Source organism: Eptatretus burgeri, chromosome 1, assembly GCF_056783735.1.
Source record: "Eptatretus burgeri isolate ZD-2024b chromosome 1, Ebu_testis_v1, whole genome shotgun sequence".
Taxonomy (NCBI): Eukaryota; Metazoa; Chordata; class Myxini; order Myxiniformes; family Myxinidae; genus Eptatretus; species Eptatretus burgeri.
The window spans coordinates 124831427-124845651 of NC_140961.1; the positions used below are offsets into that span (position 1 = coordinate 124831427).

Genomic DNA, 14225 nt, shown 5'->3' on the forward strand with positions numbered 1-14225 from the left:
TATATATATGTATATGTATATGTATATGTATATGTATATGTATATGTATATATGTATATGTATATATATATATATATGTATGTGTATATATATATATATATATATATATATATATATATATATATATATATATATATATATATATATATATATATATATATATATATATATATATATATATATACACATGACACCACAAGCAAACGAGTTCAGAATGAAACGAGTCTGAAGACCACGATGGTTCACGAGCGGTATTTGACGATGTAGATTGTTTCAGAAGTCAAGGATGAGACAATGTGATAATGTTTGACCAAGTTATAAAAATGATCAACATGATGTGGTACGAGTGACGGGTTATTAGCTGCAAAATGTCGAAAACCCGGTTTCGTTCAACAACTTTCAAAATTTGACCTTTGCATAACCTTTAAAGGTCACAAAACAATGTTGTGGACATTAAAATAAGGAAACAGGATACGTGCTATAGCTTATTGGAGTTAGTTCGTCGAAGAAGGTCGAAAAGCCGGTTCGATTCCCACAACTTTGAAAATTTGACCTTTGTGGCCTTTAAAGGTCAAAGGTCAAGGATTACGACCTTTGGTGCAAAACTTCCTCTGCAACATTCCAGGAACAATATAACGTCATATAGGCTATATGGCATTTCGCACTCCTCGGATTATCCATACTTTGATGAAATCGGCGTAAAAACAAACTTGAAGGGGGCGCCACGGGCAAGGTGTTCGAGATAGAGCAAATTGGTTTCAAGACTTGAGGTGGGGAATGACCTCAAGACTATGCATAAAAAATAATTTCATCCTAGCTCTCAAAGTTTGGGCGGTCATATGATTTTTATGTCAAAATTCGCAATTTTCTAAGTTTTTGACCTTGTGACCTTGACCTTGGGACGAAAATGAAAAATCGGACAACGACAAGTTTTAGACAATTCATTTTGCTATTCAAATACCGAAGAACCCATTGCATTCAGTCAATTCCCAAGGAGAAGACAGATTTTTAATCCGACGACCCCCTAAAAATGGCTATTTTTTGAGCATGGCTCTGCCCACAATGGGCGTAGTCACGCCCTCATCCAGGAAAACACAACTAGACATTGATATCGAACACACAACCAAGTTTCATCAAGATCGGATCAAAGTCCACGGAGTTATGCTCTAGACATACAGACACAGACAGACAGACACACAGACATAACGAACATAGTGGTCACTGACTGGCGCTCGTGAACCAATATTAGACAATACAACTGTCTCTTTCAACTGACGTCATTCGGTGCCACCAAGGAATGGATAAATAATATTAAAAATTATTATTATTACTATTATTATTATTTTTTCTTCATCAACCGCTGTCACAACAGGAACCCAACGGGTTCACGGGTCGTCTTGTATTGTTTTAAAAATAAAACTTTCAAACATCTTCTCTGAAATGGCCAAACAGATTGAGGTGAAACTTCACAGGTATGACTGCCTATCCATGAGGAACAAAAGTTTCACACATATGACTTCATGGGTCACATGGTTTGGCAGCCATGTTGGATTTACCCAAAACATATGTATATCTATATATATATATATATATATATATATATATATATATATATATATATATATATATATTCTTCTCCAGAATGGCTGGACAGAGAGGGGAAACTTCACACAAATGTTCTCCAAATCTTGGGGATACCAGAGTATTCACGAAAAATTGATGTCGCATGGTCTGGCAGCCATATTGAATTGAGTGAAAAGCTGAAAAAAAATATTTCTCTCGAACCGCCGAATCGATCGACACACAAAACTTCACAATTATGATCTCGTAGTGATGAGGAATACATGTTTTAAATTATAACTTGATCAGATGCATGGTCTGGCAGCCAGAATAATTAATTTTTTTGATCTGGGTTCTCTTCTATTTTTTTTTTTGAATAAGTTTCTCTTGGCTGTGCCTGGATGGGTTTGAGAGTAGAGGAGTAGTAGCTGAAAATTGAATCTTATCTCGGTTCCTCCTGATGACTTCATCTTTGCGTTTTGCTTGTTCGGTTCCTTCTGATGACTCCAATGGAGTTCTGCACCTCCAGCAAATGGTCTTCCATTTGATTTGAATTGTATTTGTTTTCATCCAATTCTAAATTCAATTTAACAATAATAAACGTCATGGGTCAGGGTCAGGTGTTCGATCAAAGCGGGACGTCTTGGTACCCGGTCATCACTGCCAGCAGTTACAAAATGGAAGTTCTGATTATGTGTCTCATTAATTACGTAACACACCGGTGCACAAACACTACACAAAACAAATCCAAGTCCTGGTGAGGGTTTTTCATCCACAGCGTAATGGAGTACTGCTCCCTCCTCTGGGGTGGTGCTCCTGCCTCACACCTTGCTCAGATTGGTGCCGTCAAAACCAAGGCCTTCATGATCATTGGAATGTTCCACGATGAATCTGAGGGCCTATCACTTTTGCATCACAGACAGGTCAGTGTTTTCTTTATCTTCTACCTTCTCCTCCGGGTCACGCACACTCTGCTCTTTCCGTGCTTAATTCCCCACCCCAGGTTTATGCAGTATATTTGTGATCCGCCTGGAATCCCCTTCATGTGAAACTCCCAATTTCCAGGATCACTGCTCACTCACCTCCACTCATTCGTTCCTCGTTTTTTTCCCACACATAGATCCAAATTCAACATTCTCTTCAATGTCACTCTTCCCTCCAGGTCTTCAAGACAGCTGTTCACCACCGACTCAGGTCATCGCCGTCCAAAGCCACGATCTTTTCTACCCTCGTTAACCTTCCCCAACACCATCTCTTTCCAGTTTTGCTTTCCACTTCTGTGATTGAGATTTTTTGTGGCTGTATCTTTCTTTTTTAACCTGTATCCTCCCTTCGCCCTCATTGTTCTTACATCTCTATTTCTCCAAGTCTCTCTCTGTTTTGTCCCTCATCCTTGCTGTCGGTGTTCCCCCCCTCTCTTTCTGCTGTTCCTTTCGTTCTATTACGTCTTGATCCGTTCTATGTTACAGTTCCTCCATGAGCCTCGACTTTGTATGGAGGGGTTTCATGACTCATGATTCAGTGCTCGGGCGCCATATTGGTTGGCAAGCTAAACAAGGCCAAATAATTACAGCGTAACCTTTCAATGCAGTAAGTCCAAATAACAGGATAAAAGTGGTCGATGGTGGAGCAACCAATGTCATCGTTGCCATGGAAGTGACGTGATCCAACATGGCGGCGCGCACGGCATTATGGGATAATTAGTTTTCGGGGCACACTCACGAGCTTCGCAAATTCGTGCGCATGATAAGTTTCCAAAGTTCGAAGGGAAGATCGGCAGGTTGTGAGCGAGGTATTGTTTTACACGCCGACTCATTGGACGGTGTGAATTGACTGACACGGAGGAAGAGGGCGGAGTGCTTTGCGAAGGTCAATGCCCCCGAGGAAATGCCACAATCGTTCGAGATTATTGTGAGGAAGAAGAAGATCCGTTGAAGGCGCGTTCGGTTCCTTGGTTAAAAAAAAAAAAAACAAGGCGTGAGAGTCTGCGCATGCGCACTTGGTGTCGAGTCGGACACGGAGCGGAGAGGTTCATGGAGAATGGTGAGAGTTGTGGATTAACTGAGCAGTTTGTACAAAGGAAAACGACCTTCCAGACTGTGGGGAAGTAAATCGGACGACGGCGGAGGAGATGGACGATGATAACTGCGGTGAGACCTCTCTCTCTCTCTCTCTCTCTCTCTGGATTCGTTCCGCGACTCGTTCCGGCTTGTTGAGGTTCAGGGGAAACGGATCTTTTTGTTTCTCCCCCAATTCTCCCTTAGCCGATACTGTGTTCATTGTTATTCACTTTTTGCTCTCCTGCCTCTGATTTAACTCTGATACCTTATCACCGACTTTCAATCGATGTCTTTCCTGATCCTCCCCGTTCCCTGCCTTGTTCTGTGGCCCGAGTTTGGAACACGAACAGCTTCACCGGCCCCGAACTCTAAAACGACACATTGTTGGCTTGTACTGGATTTTTTAATGCGGCCCTCTGCCCCTCGCCCCGCTGTCCCCCCGCCCCTCTGCCCCCCTCGCCCCTCTGCCCCCTCGCCCCTCTGCCCCCTCGCCCCTCTGCCCCCTCGCCCCTCTGCTCCCCTCGCCCCTCTGCCCCCTCGCCCCGCTGTCCCGTCCCCCGCCCTCGGTGTCCCGTCCCCCCGCCCTCGGTGCCCATCCCCTCGCCCCGCTGTCCCCCCGCGCCGCTGTCCCCTCGCCCCCAGCCCCCTACCCGCCGTCCCTCCCAGCCCCCTACCCGCCGTCCCCCCAGCCCCCTGCCCGCCGTCCCCCCCAGCCCCCTGCCCGCCGTCCCCCAGCCCCCTGCCCGCCGTCCCCCAAGCCCCCTGCCCGCCGTCCCCCAAGCCCCTGCCCGCCGTCCCCCAAGCCCCCTGCCCGCCGTCCCCCAAGCCCCCTGCCCGCCGTCCCCCAAGCCCCCTGCCCGCCGTCCCCCCGCCCCCTGCCCGCTGTCGCTCCTCCCGTCCTCGTCCCCCTGTCAACACCCCGCCGCCCCCCGTCCTCGCCCTGCCGTCTCCCCCAGTCCTCGCCCTGTCCCCGCCGCTCCCCCTGCCCAACGTTCCTCACCCCGTCCTCGTCCCGCCGTTCTTGCCCCCCCCCCTGGTCCTCGTCCTCGCCATGCCATCCCTGCTGCTTTCCCTTTGGCTCTGTTTGCAAAACTTTGAAAAGGAAGTGATTATACAACGTTACGATTTGTTCGGCGGCGGGCCAAGCTCACAATTTTGATCCATGTGACCTTCAACACCTTGTTTGTGTTGAATCACCGAACTCCACCAGTTTATTACCTCTATCACCAAAGGTGAAGGAGGTTATGTTTTCACCCCCTTCTGTCTGTCTGTCTGTCTTTGTGTGCTGGATGTCTCAAAAAGTTGTTGACGGATTCAGATGAAATTTTGTGGATAGGTTCGATGTGTGACAAGAACGAACTGATTAGATTTTGGTGAAGATCCGGATATGAGAATTTTTTTTTTTTAGTTGATTCCTCACCATGGAGAGATTGGGCCAAAAGCCATTATACAGCACAATGTTTCAAAAAGTTCTGGACAGGTTCTGACGAAACTTTGAGGACATGTTAGGTGTGTGCCAAGAAATAATTGATTCAATTTTGGTAAAGATCTGGATCTGGATATGAGAATTACTTCATTTTAAACGTGATTTTTCACCATTAAGAGATGGGGTTGAAAACGACGTTGTTCTGTATTTCATGATATTTAAAATCGTCCATTTTAATATCAGGCATTACGTGGTGGAGGTATGTGCTCTACCTAGTGCCCTTCTTGTTCACTCTCTCATTATTAATTGATTTCAAACATTCTTTAAGAATCTCGATGCTTTCTGCATTGCAACCTGGAACCTCTTATAAAACATACATTTGGGGAAGATGTTGAATTTACCTTTTAAAACCTCAAACTGAAAACAGATTTTTACCTTTTTAATACAGGTTAATACTGTTACGTTTGAGGGGGGGGGGGGTATGCATTCAAAGGGTAATTAGGATGTTTAATTAGGTATGCCATGCTGTTCGAGTTTACCAGGATCTCGATGTAATAAGTAGCAATTCAGTGGTGATAAGTTGTCTAGTAAATGTCCATTTCTTTAAGGGGGAAATGATAATTGTCACGTAATTAGATAGGGAGACGGGATAGGGTAAGTGTGTCTGCGTAAACCCCTTTTGGTATTCTCTGGAGACTGGCCATGACGTCACAGGACAGTGCAGCGGATGGCTCCGCCCCGTGATCACGATTGGCGGAAGGCGACGGCGGTGGGCCAATAAACGGCTCGATTGGAAGTGACGAGGACAGGAGGATAAAAAGGTTCTGTTCGGGGTCGAAAAAGGAGAGGAAGAAGATCGGGAAAAAAAGATCGTGTTTTTTTGGTGTGGAGGCTGTTGCGCGGAGAGCGTCCTTGTTGTTGTGCTGATTCGATCGTGTTCTTCATCGTGTCTTGGAGCCTTGCTGAGCCTCGTGCCTCACCTTGGTTGGCTCTGGGGTTCTGCTGACTCGGAGTACGGGGTCGAACGGCGGGCGGACCTGCCTCCCTCTCCTGCTCGCAACTTGGCGCCAGAACTGGTTCCCTGGTGGCTGTGGGCGGACTTGGGCCAAGACCAGGAGGTCGACAGCACCACGGTTTCTCCTGCCCCCCTGACGAGAGCAAGGCCAGCTCGTCCGACGCCGATCCAGGGACAGTTGCGTCCACACCACGGTCCAGCCTGACCACCAGAAATAGCTACAGTGTGTGTGTGTGTGTGTGTGTGTGTGTGTGTGTGTGTGTGTGTGTGTGTGTGTGTGTGTGTGTGTGTGTGTGTGTGTGTGTGTGTGTGTGTGTGTGTGTGTGTTTGGCGCCTTCGAGGGTTTGAGATCTGTATATTCATTGGAATTGTCTGTGTTTTTTCCCCACGCCCGATCCCACACCATCCCGTCGAATCGCCCCGGATCCCTCTTCTTGCCGAGTCTTGTTATTTCTGGTTAATAATAAAAACAAATAAACATCATCAACTCTGTGAAAAGCGACTCGTGCCACCTTCCTCGTCCCGTTTGCGGTAGAGCGATTAGAACCGCCATGTTTGGGTTATAAATAAATAAACCGCCTCCATCGTTTCGGCTCATTCTACGTTGGCGGGACTGTCCAAGTCCCGTGGACGTCACAATACTTTGATTTATCAATTATTTGTAACCCCTCCTCCCCTATCGCCATGCCATACTTCCCATAATCCTCATATACCTGCCTCTGGCCCTTCTTTTCATTATTTTCTTAATTTCCACCACCACCACCACCCCCACCACCATATGCATGTAATACTTTGAGGGCTTCAAAAGAAAACATGGTGTACAGATGAGCACTGTTTTATCCAAGGAATGTTTAAAGTTCTTTAATTATACACACTGGAAGTGAGTGTTTGAGAAAGAGCTCGATGTAGCCGCGGCAGATTGTTTTCAATTCGAAGGCGGTGAAGTGTTCACTGAAATTGGCCTCCAAGCTTGTTGAGCTCGCATATTAGGTGGTGTGGGCTCGACGAGATGGTGCAATGCATGTGTCTCGAGCATCGGAAGTTGTATTTCTCTGCATCGCATGGTACCACGACTTCTACATTTGCAATGGTCATTTCATGCAAATCGGCTCTGGCTGTCATGTCCATGATGAGCAAACTTTTCATTTTTTTCAAAAAGATGGAATAAAAAGTAAAGGCAACAGTCCTTCCCCCTTTTATATGACGAGAATGAATCTGAGAAAAGTGTGTGGCGGATCTATTTGAAATGGAGATTGTACCGGGAACTCGGTCAAGACATTTCCTCGATGTGTATGGCCATACGATAAGCGATCAAATCTCAGTACGGTAAGAAGTTTGCTGACTCTGATTGGACCCTCATTTATCAAGCCAAAAGATAAGGCCTTTCTGCTTTTCGAACTACAACATGTGTATGTGTATGTGTGTGCGTGCTCGTGTGCGTGCGTGCGTTTTTTCATTTTGGAGGGTGGAACATGATATTAATAGACGATACCAACAGCCGGTATCTGTCTGCATGACTTTTACTATGTCATGTCTGATTACCTCCTCCCCTCTACTTACCCCCCCCATCCCCACCATGCATAGCACAAAAAGTGCTGATGCAATTGGTTTTCTCTGCCTGACAGACGTCGGTCTGCAATTGAGGAACTACTTGATTTCAATTGAATTAGATATATTTTGACACTGTGGAGTGTAGAACATGAATCAAAACCCAAACTTGCAGTTATTTATTTTTTTTGTTGGCATTGACGAGGCTCGTGTGAGAGCCAACGCACAACACACAGCAAGGGGGCATGAGACGAGGGGCAGGAGTGGGAAGGACAGAACAGTGGGGAACAGAGACATTAGGTGATTAGGAGATCTGTGGAAGGGAGAGGGATGGGGTGGGGAACTCGGGGATACAAGATGGACATGAGAGGGACTTTCAGGAAGGAAAGCAGGGAATTTGAATGTGGGTTTGGGGTGGATTAACGGGGGTAGAAAAGATGAAGGTTTTGGATGGGGGACGATAAGAGGTGGTGGTGACCAGCTGTTTTGAAGGCCTGTAGGGAAGAATGGGATTGAACAGAGTGAGTGGGTTTATTCCAAAGGTTGGAAAAAAGAGGAATGAAAGAGTGAAGGTGAGCAGTGATTCGTGAAAAAACAGTTCAGCAGTACTTTGGCTCGGAATTTGGCAAATTGTGCAGTGTCTTGTCCGGAAGCATGCATTCACACACGCCGAGAGGCGATTGCATCAGTCTGTCTGGCAGTCTGGCAATCGAACAAAATCTATAATAATTCCAAACAGGAAACTTACTGCTTTTAGGGCTGACATAAACAATACAAACAGGCACAAATAACTAATTTAACATGTTGAACTCGAGGGGGAGCACTCGGTAGAGTGCAAAACCTCCGCTGCCAATAGTGCTGGGTCACTTATGTGAACCTGATATCCTATTCATTGTAGGTCAAAACGGATCAGACTCTACTGAACCACGATTGAATAAACTAAACTAGATCGACGCGCATGTAAAAATGCCCAAAAAAAAAAAAATCAATTTTTTTTTGAAAAAAAAGTTGCAAAATTTGTTTTTTTTTCTCTAACAAATTTTTTTTTGGGGTTGGAAATCACTTAAAACATGTAGAAATGCAAAAACAAAAATTCAAATATTTTTTCAAAATGGCGGTCCTTTTGATATATATATATATATATATATATATATATATATATATATATATATATATATATATATATATATATATATATATATATATATATATGTTTTAAAATTCCCATAGGTTTGATGGCTGCAGTATTTCACTACCTTGCACATTCATAGTATTTCAAGAACCCTTGTTGCATTGCTCAGGTAATCGCATTTACCATTCCTCAGTGATGCTTCCATTAAGTTCCTAATTAGTTTAGTCTGAAATACCTTTTATATGACATTGATATTATGCTAATTGATTCGTAGTTTACTGTTGGTCCCCATAATCTTTTCTTGATACTGTCTTAACATCTTCAGGTTCCCCCTCCTGTCTTGATTTAAATATCCCCATGATGTTGCAATAGGTTTCATTTCACTTTTATTGGAAATGACATCACCTGTGTCTCCATGTTACTCAAAATTTTCTTTCTGCTTGTAAAGACCTGATTTTTATGTTTAGGTTGTGGAAAACATTTACTTACTATAAATTGAAAGGTACTTGAATGTTGTGTTTTCTTTTTATTCTCTTCTGGTAATAATTCACGAAATATATTTAAAGGATACAAACTTTATTTGAAATAATGTTGTGTAAAAACTGAATCCAGATGTGGCACACAAATTTGCTGACAGGCTATGGTTAGAATAGCTGGGCGGAGTGGCGTGCGCCTGGAATGCGGCTATTCGGAGGCTGGAGTTGGGGAATCGCTTGAGGACGGGAGCCCTGCCTTGTGCCGTGCCAACAGACAGTGCAAAGCAGCCCGGCCGATATGGGGGCACCCAACCCCAATTGTCAGGTCAGGCCAGATCAGATCTGTGACCTACGAACCTGTTCATGGTCGAGTGTCGGAGACTAAACCGACTCCCCTCACCAGGTCCTTGTGTCGGGTGTATGGACATGGACACCCAGCAGGATTAAATATAAAACCTGCCGAAGGGCGGAGGAGCTCTGTGTGAGCCAACGGGCATCCATTTCTGGTGCCAACTGCGTTTGTGGACATCCTCCTGCCGACGGTTACCTTTCCTAGGAGGTTTGTGGCAGAATTTGCACTCCGGCCACCACAAAACGGTTCACTCTGCAAAGCGCACTGTTGTGTGTCAGGTGGTGCTGAGGTGTCATCCACCAGACGGTGGTCTCCGAGGGTTAACCTGAGCCGGTCCCTTTGGGTGGTGCCTGGAATGTCTTCTTTCCAAGTGATGGGGATGGGCTTGGCATCTGCCTGGGGTATGTCCAGACGAAGGCTTCTGGAGTACCGGCGAAAAGTAGCGCATGCTATGTATGTATGTTTGGTTAGAATACAAGTCTTCACTCCCCACCCCCCCCCCCCAACTTCAAACCCCACTTGACATCAGGAGCACACAACTTGGTTGATTTCTCAAACAGGTGTTTTGTACCAGAAACTACAACTGTGCTTTTGTTGCACTTGCATGCTTGATATTTTAAGCCAGAGTGAAGTCGATGGTGCACCATCACAAATCTCAATGCTTCCCACGTAAAGCAAAGTTGAAAAATGGAAAAAGTTCCACCAGGAATGACCCAATATCAAATTTTGAGTTTTAAATGTTTCCTGTTTTGACCCCTGTGACCCATAGTCCCCATCTCTGGGGCATGAACCAGGGGCCAAATCAAAAAAAATCGTTACATATTTCTTGTGTCCCCCAATGTTGATTTCATATACAAGGTTTCATTGAAGAAAAAGTTTAAAAATGTGCCCGTAATTGCATTTTTCGATAGTTGACCTTTTGACCCTGTCCCGGGGGAGAGGCCACATATGACACTGCTCTTGCACATTCTTGCCATGTGGTGATCATAATTACCAATTTTGGTGAATTTCTGCGCAACTGTTTAGGAGAGAGCGGGATGAACAGACAGACAGACAGACAAAGATGGAGCCGATTTCAATATCTCCCCGGTTTTTTTTTTTCTCGAAAGCTGTGGGATAATAATTTTGTGTGTAATCTTCTAAACCATTCTATAAGCTTCAATATAACTGCAATATAATATTTATTATCAATATATCGCAAAACTAAAGAGTTCAGAGACCACGATATGCTGTGCAGTATTCAAGTACTGTTTGTCTGTGGGGATACATTCCTGAAAAATGCTGCGAATATTGGGGTGTTGTATTTTTTGCGTGTCGAGTATCGACTAAGCACTGGGATGAGGGGCAAAATTTTGGTGTCTTGTATCTCTACCCTACGTCACAGCGTTACGTCGCATCTATGTTCGACTCACTCACATGCCACTCACTCTCTGATCTTAATTAATCCCACCATACTATTTTGTCAAAACCTTGTCTCAGATACGGATTCCTGTTTTCGCATCTATGTTCCATCATAATTACACAATGGCTCGACACGCAATGCATGGACTTCCAATTGTTTTTAATTTTATTTTAAATACATTGTCTAGGCTCATGAAAGAGCATCAACACAGAACAAACTGGAGGGGGAGCACTCGGGAGAGTGCAAAACCTCCACCGCCAATACTGCCTGGTCACTCAAGTGAACCTTATATCTTCATTAAATATGTCAACAGTGCTGACAGTTATAGTTCTTTTCTTCAACATTTTTTTTTTGGGGGGGGGGGGGTTGGAAATCACTTAAAATATGTAGAAATGCAAAAAAAAGAAATCGAAATTTTGTTGAAAAAAAAAGTTGCAAAAATTTTTTTCTCGAACATTTTTTTGGGGGGGGTGGTTGGAAATCACTTAAAAGATGCAGAAATGCAAAAAAAATAAAATTTTCCTTTTTTGGGGGGGGGGTAACAATTTTTTGGAGGGGTTGGAAATCACTTAAAACATGTAGAAATGCAAAAAAAAATTTTTTTTTCTCTAACAATTTTTTTTTGGGGAGGGGGGTGATCAAGTCCAAAATTTAATGGCATGATCCTTGGACCATACCTAACCCCCCCCCACCAAGTTTCGTCGAAATCCGTCGAGGAGTTTTTCCGTAATACTGTTCACAAACAAACAAACAAACGGGTGAAAACAGTAACCTCGATCCATCTTCGAAGATGGCGGAGGTTAACGAGAGGGGGAGCACTCAGGAGAGTGCAAAACCTCCGCCAATACTGCTGGGTCACTCAAGTGAAGCTTATATCTTATTCATTAAATATGTCAACAGTGCTGACAGAGTTATAGTTCTTTTCTCCAACTTTTTTTTTGGGGGGGGGGGGGTTGGAAATCACTTAAAACACGTAGAAATGCAAAAAAATAAATTGAAATTTTGTTGAAAAAAAAAAAGTTGCAAATTTTTTTTTTGGGGGGGGGGGGGTTGGAAATCACTTAAAACATATAGAAATGCAAAAAAAATTCTTTTTTCTCTAAATTTTTTTTTGGGGGGGGGGGGACAAAGTCCAAAATCTAATGGCATGATCCTTGGACCATACCTAACTCCCCACCAAGTTTCGTCGAAATCCGTCGGAGTTTTTCCGTAATACTGTGAACAAACAGACAAACAAACAGAAAGGGGTGAAAACAGTAACCTCCGATCTTCGATGGCAGAGGTTAATCAGGATACACAATAACAAAGGAAGGAGGAAAAAAAATAACCCAACAGCATGGTGGAGGGAGAAAGTAAGTAGATGGAGACGGACAAACAAGGGATGCAGATAACAATGAGCGGTGAGGGAGAATGCAAAGGGTGGACATTATGGATACATAAGCAAAATTGTGTTTGACGAGTTTGTGTTTTTTGTCAAGGTCTAAGGAGAGGGAAGAGGTTGCTGCCTGTCTCAGAAGGATGTGAGATCTCGCGGCAGAGAGTCGTCGTCAGCAAATAGATAGAGGACTTTCCAAAGAGTCGGTGAGATCGTTGATGATGATTACGAATAATATGGGGCAGAGAACACTGCCTTGGGGTACTCCAACATTGATGGGGAGAATAGATGAAAGGGTTCCGTTGAGAGCCACACATTGGCCATGAGAGTGGAGGAAGTCATTAATCCAAGAGTGGAGTTGGCTTTGGATTCCTTAGACAGTTTGGAAAGCAAGGCAGGATGCCAGACGATATATCAAAAGCTCGAGATATGTCCTGAGAGACAGCCCTGATCTCATGTCTGATCTTTAGGGCATTCGCCATCGTTGGGAGAGTCGAAGCGGCATGTTCAAGGTCGAGTGACCAGGTCTGAATCTGAGATGAGGCTGTTGGAGAAAAGGAACAATTTTATGTCAACTACGATGATGGATTCAATGACCTTGCTCATTAATGGAAGTAAGCTAATTGGTCTGTAGTTAAGGGGATCTATTTTTGCACTTTTTAATGTAATGCTGTGATGTTGGCTGATTTCCAAGCAGATGGAAGATGACCTATGGTAAATCACGGTGAAAACCGCAAGAGCAGCAGAGCAGATTTTTAGGACACTTGAGCTGATGCTGTCTGGTTCAGTTGTAGAGTCAGAGTCAAGTGTTGTCAGACTTTTTGCCCTTTTCAGGAGCAATTGGGTATGACTTGGAAGGATTGGTGCAGAGAGGGAGGGGGTAGGGACACACTATTTTGAAGCAAACACAGAATTGAGGAATTCAGTCTTCTCACGAGCGGAGTCGGCTGTGATGCCATTTGAAGTGAGAAAAGGGATAGAAAGGGAGCATACACCAGAGACCGACTTCACAAGACGCCACCAGGTTTTAGAGGAGGGAGACAAGTTTGAAAGCTCATTCTTGAGATTGGACAGATGTTTATTTTATGGCTCTCCTGAGAGTTGACACACTTGTTCTGGGCTTTGTGGAATGATCTGACGTTGCCTTCGGTCGGATTTGCCTTCCAGAATGAGGATGCAAGTTTTCAAGCAACAGCCTCACCACAAGATTCAGAGAACCAAGAGCATGAGCATGGGTAAGATAATTGAAGATGAGATGGGGTCATTCTGTGCATGAGAGAGTAGTTTCCTGTGGAAGAATTCCCAGGCTGAAGGCGAAGCGCATGTAAGTGGTTTCCACCCCTATTTTAGGGCATACCCTGACTTGAGTGGCATTTTTGAAAGTCACAAAGACTGCTACTGGTCATGAAATTTGGTTAATTGCACAGACAGTGTTCTATAGGACCTTAAATATGTAGGTTCATGGGTCTATGATGTATATTACTGAATCTACAGGATTTTTATTGAATATGCATGCCCTGTATTGGCCTTTTTTCTTGTTTCACCTTAAAATATGACAGATATTAAACCATGCAAAAATACAACTATTAAAACATTCCATATGAAATTTCTGATCGAATCAAAAGGTTGTCACCCACCGTCTGAGAAAATCAGCATTTGTGTCGGTCAGTGGTGGATTCGCATGATATATGCACATTCTGGCATATTTTTATTTTTTCTTGTTTTATTGCCCTTTCAGAGCCTGGGACTATGAAATCCCCTAACAAAATGACTTTATCAGTAACTCATATTTATGTGTCTTAAATTATTCAACTTATCACCAATATAATCGATGTAAAAAAAAAAAAAAAAAATTGAGATGATCCGGGTGGATACTTAA

At 43.9% G+C, this 14225-nt stretch overlaps 1 protein-coding gene and 1 pseudogene across 3 annotated transcripts in view; both read left to right on the forward strand.

Annotated features, from left to right (window-relative positions):
* Nucleotides 1-14225, forward strand: part of LOC147035343 (cytohesin-2-like) — a 135674-nt gene that overhangs the window by 1051 nt on the left and 120398 nt on the right. The window contains exon 1 of one of the 3 annotated variants that reach the window (XM_085896996.1): nt 3291-3710. The exons of 1 other annotated variant lie outside the window; for it this stretch is intronic. In XM_085896996.1, the coding sequence (XP_085753122.1) occupies nt 3692-3710 (19 nt within the window). In that variant the 5' untranslated portion in view covers nt 3291-3691. Of the gene's footprint in view, nt 1-3290; nt 3711-13541; nt 13582-14225 lie in introns of those variants that run through there. One more of the 3 variants, XM_085896986.1, reaches the window with a different exon arrangement.
* LOC147035344 (signal recognition particle RNA) lies at nt 9394-9535 on the forward strand (annotated as a pseudogene).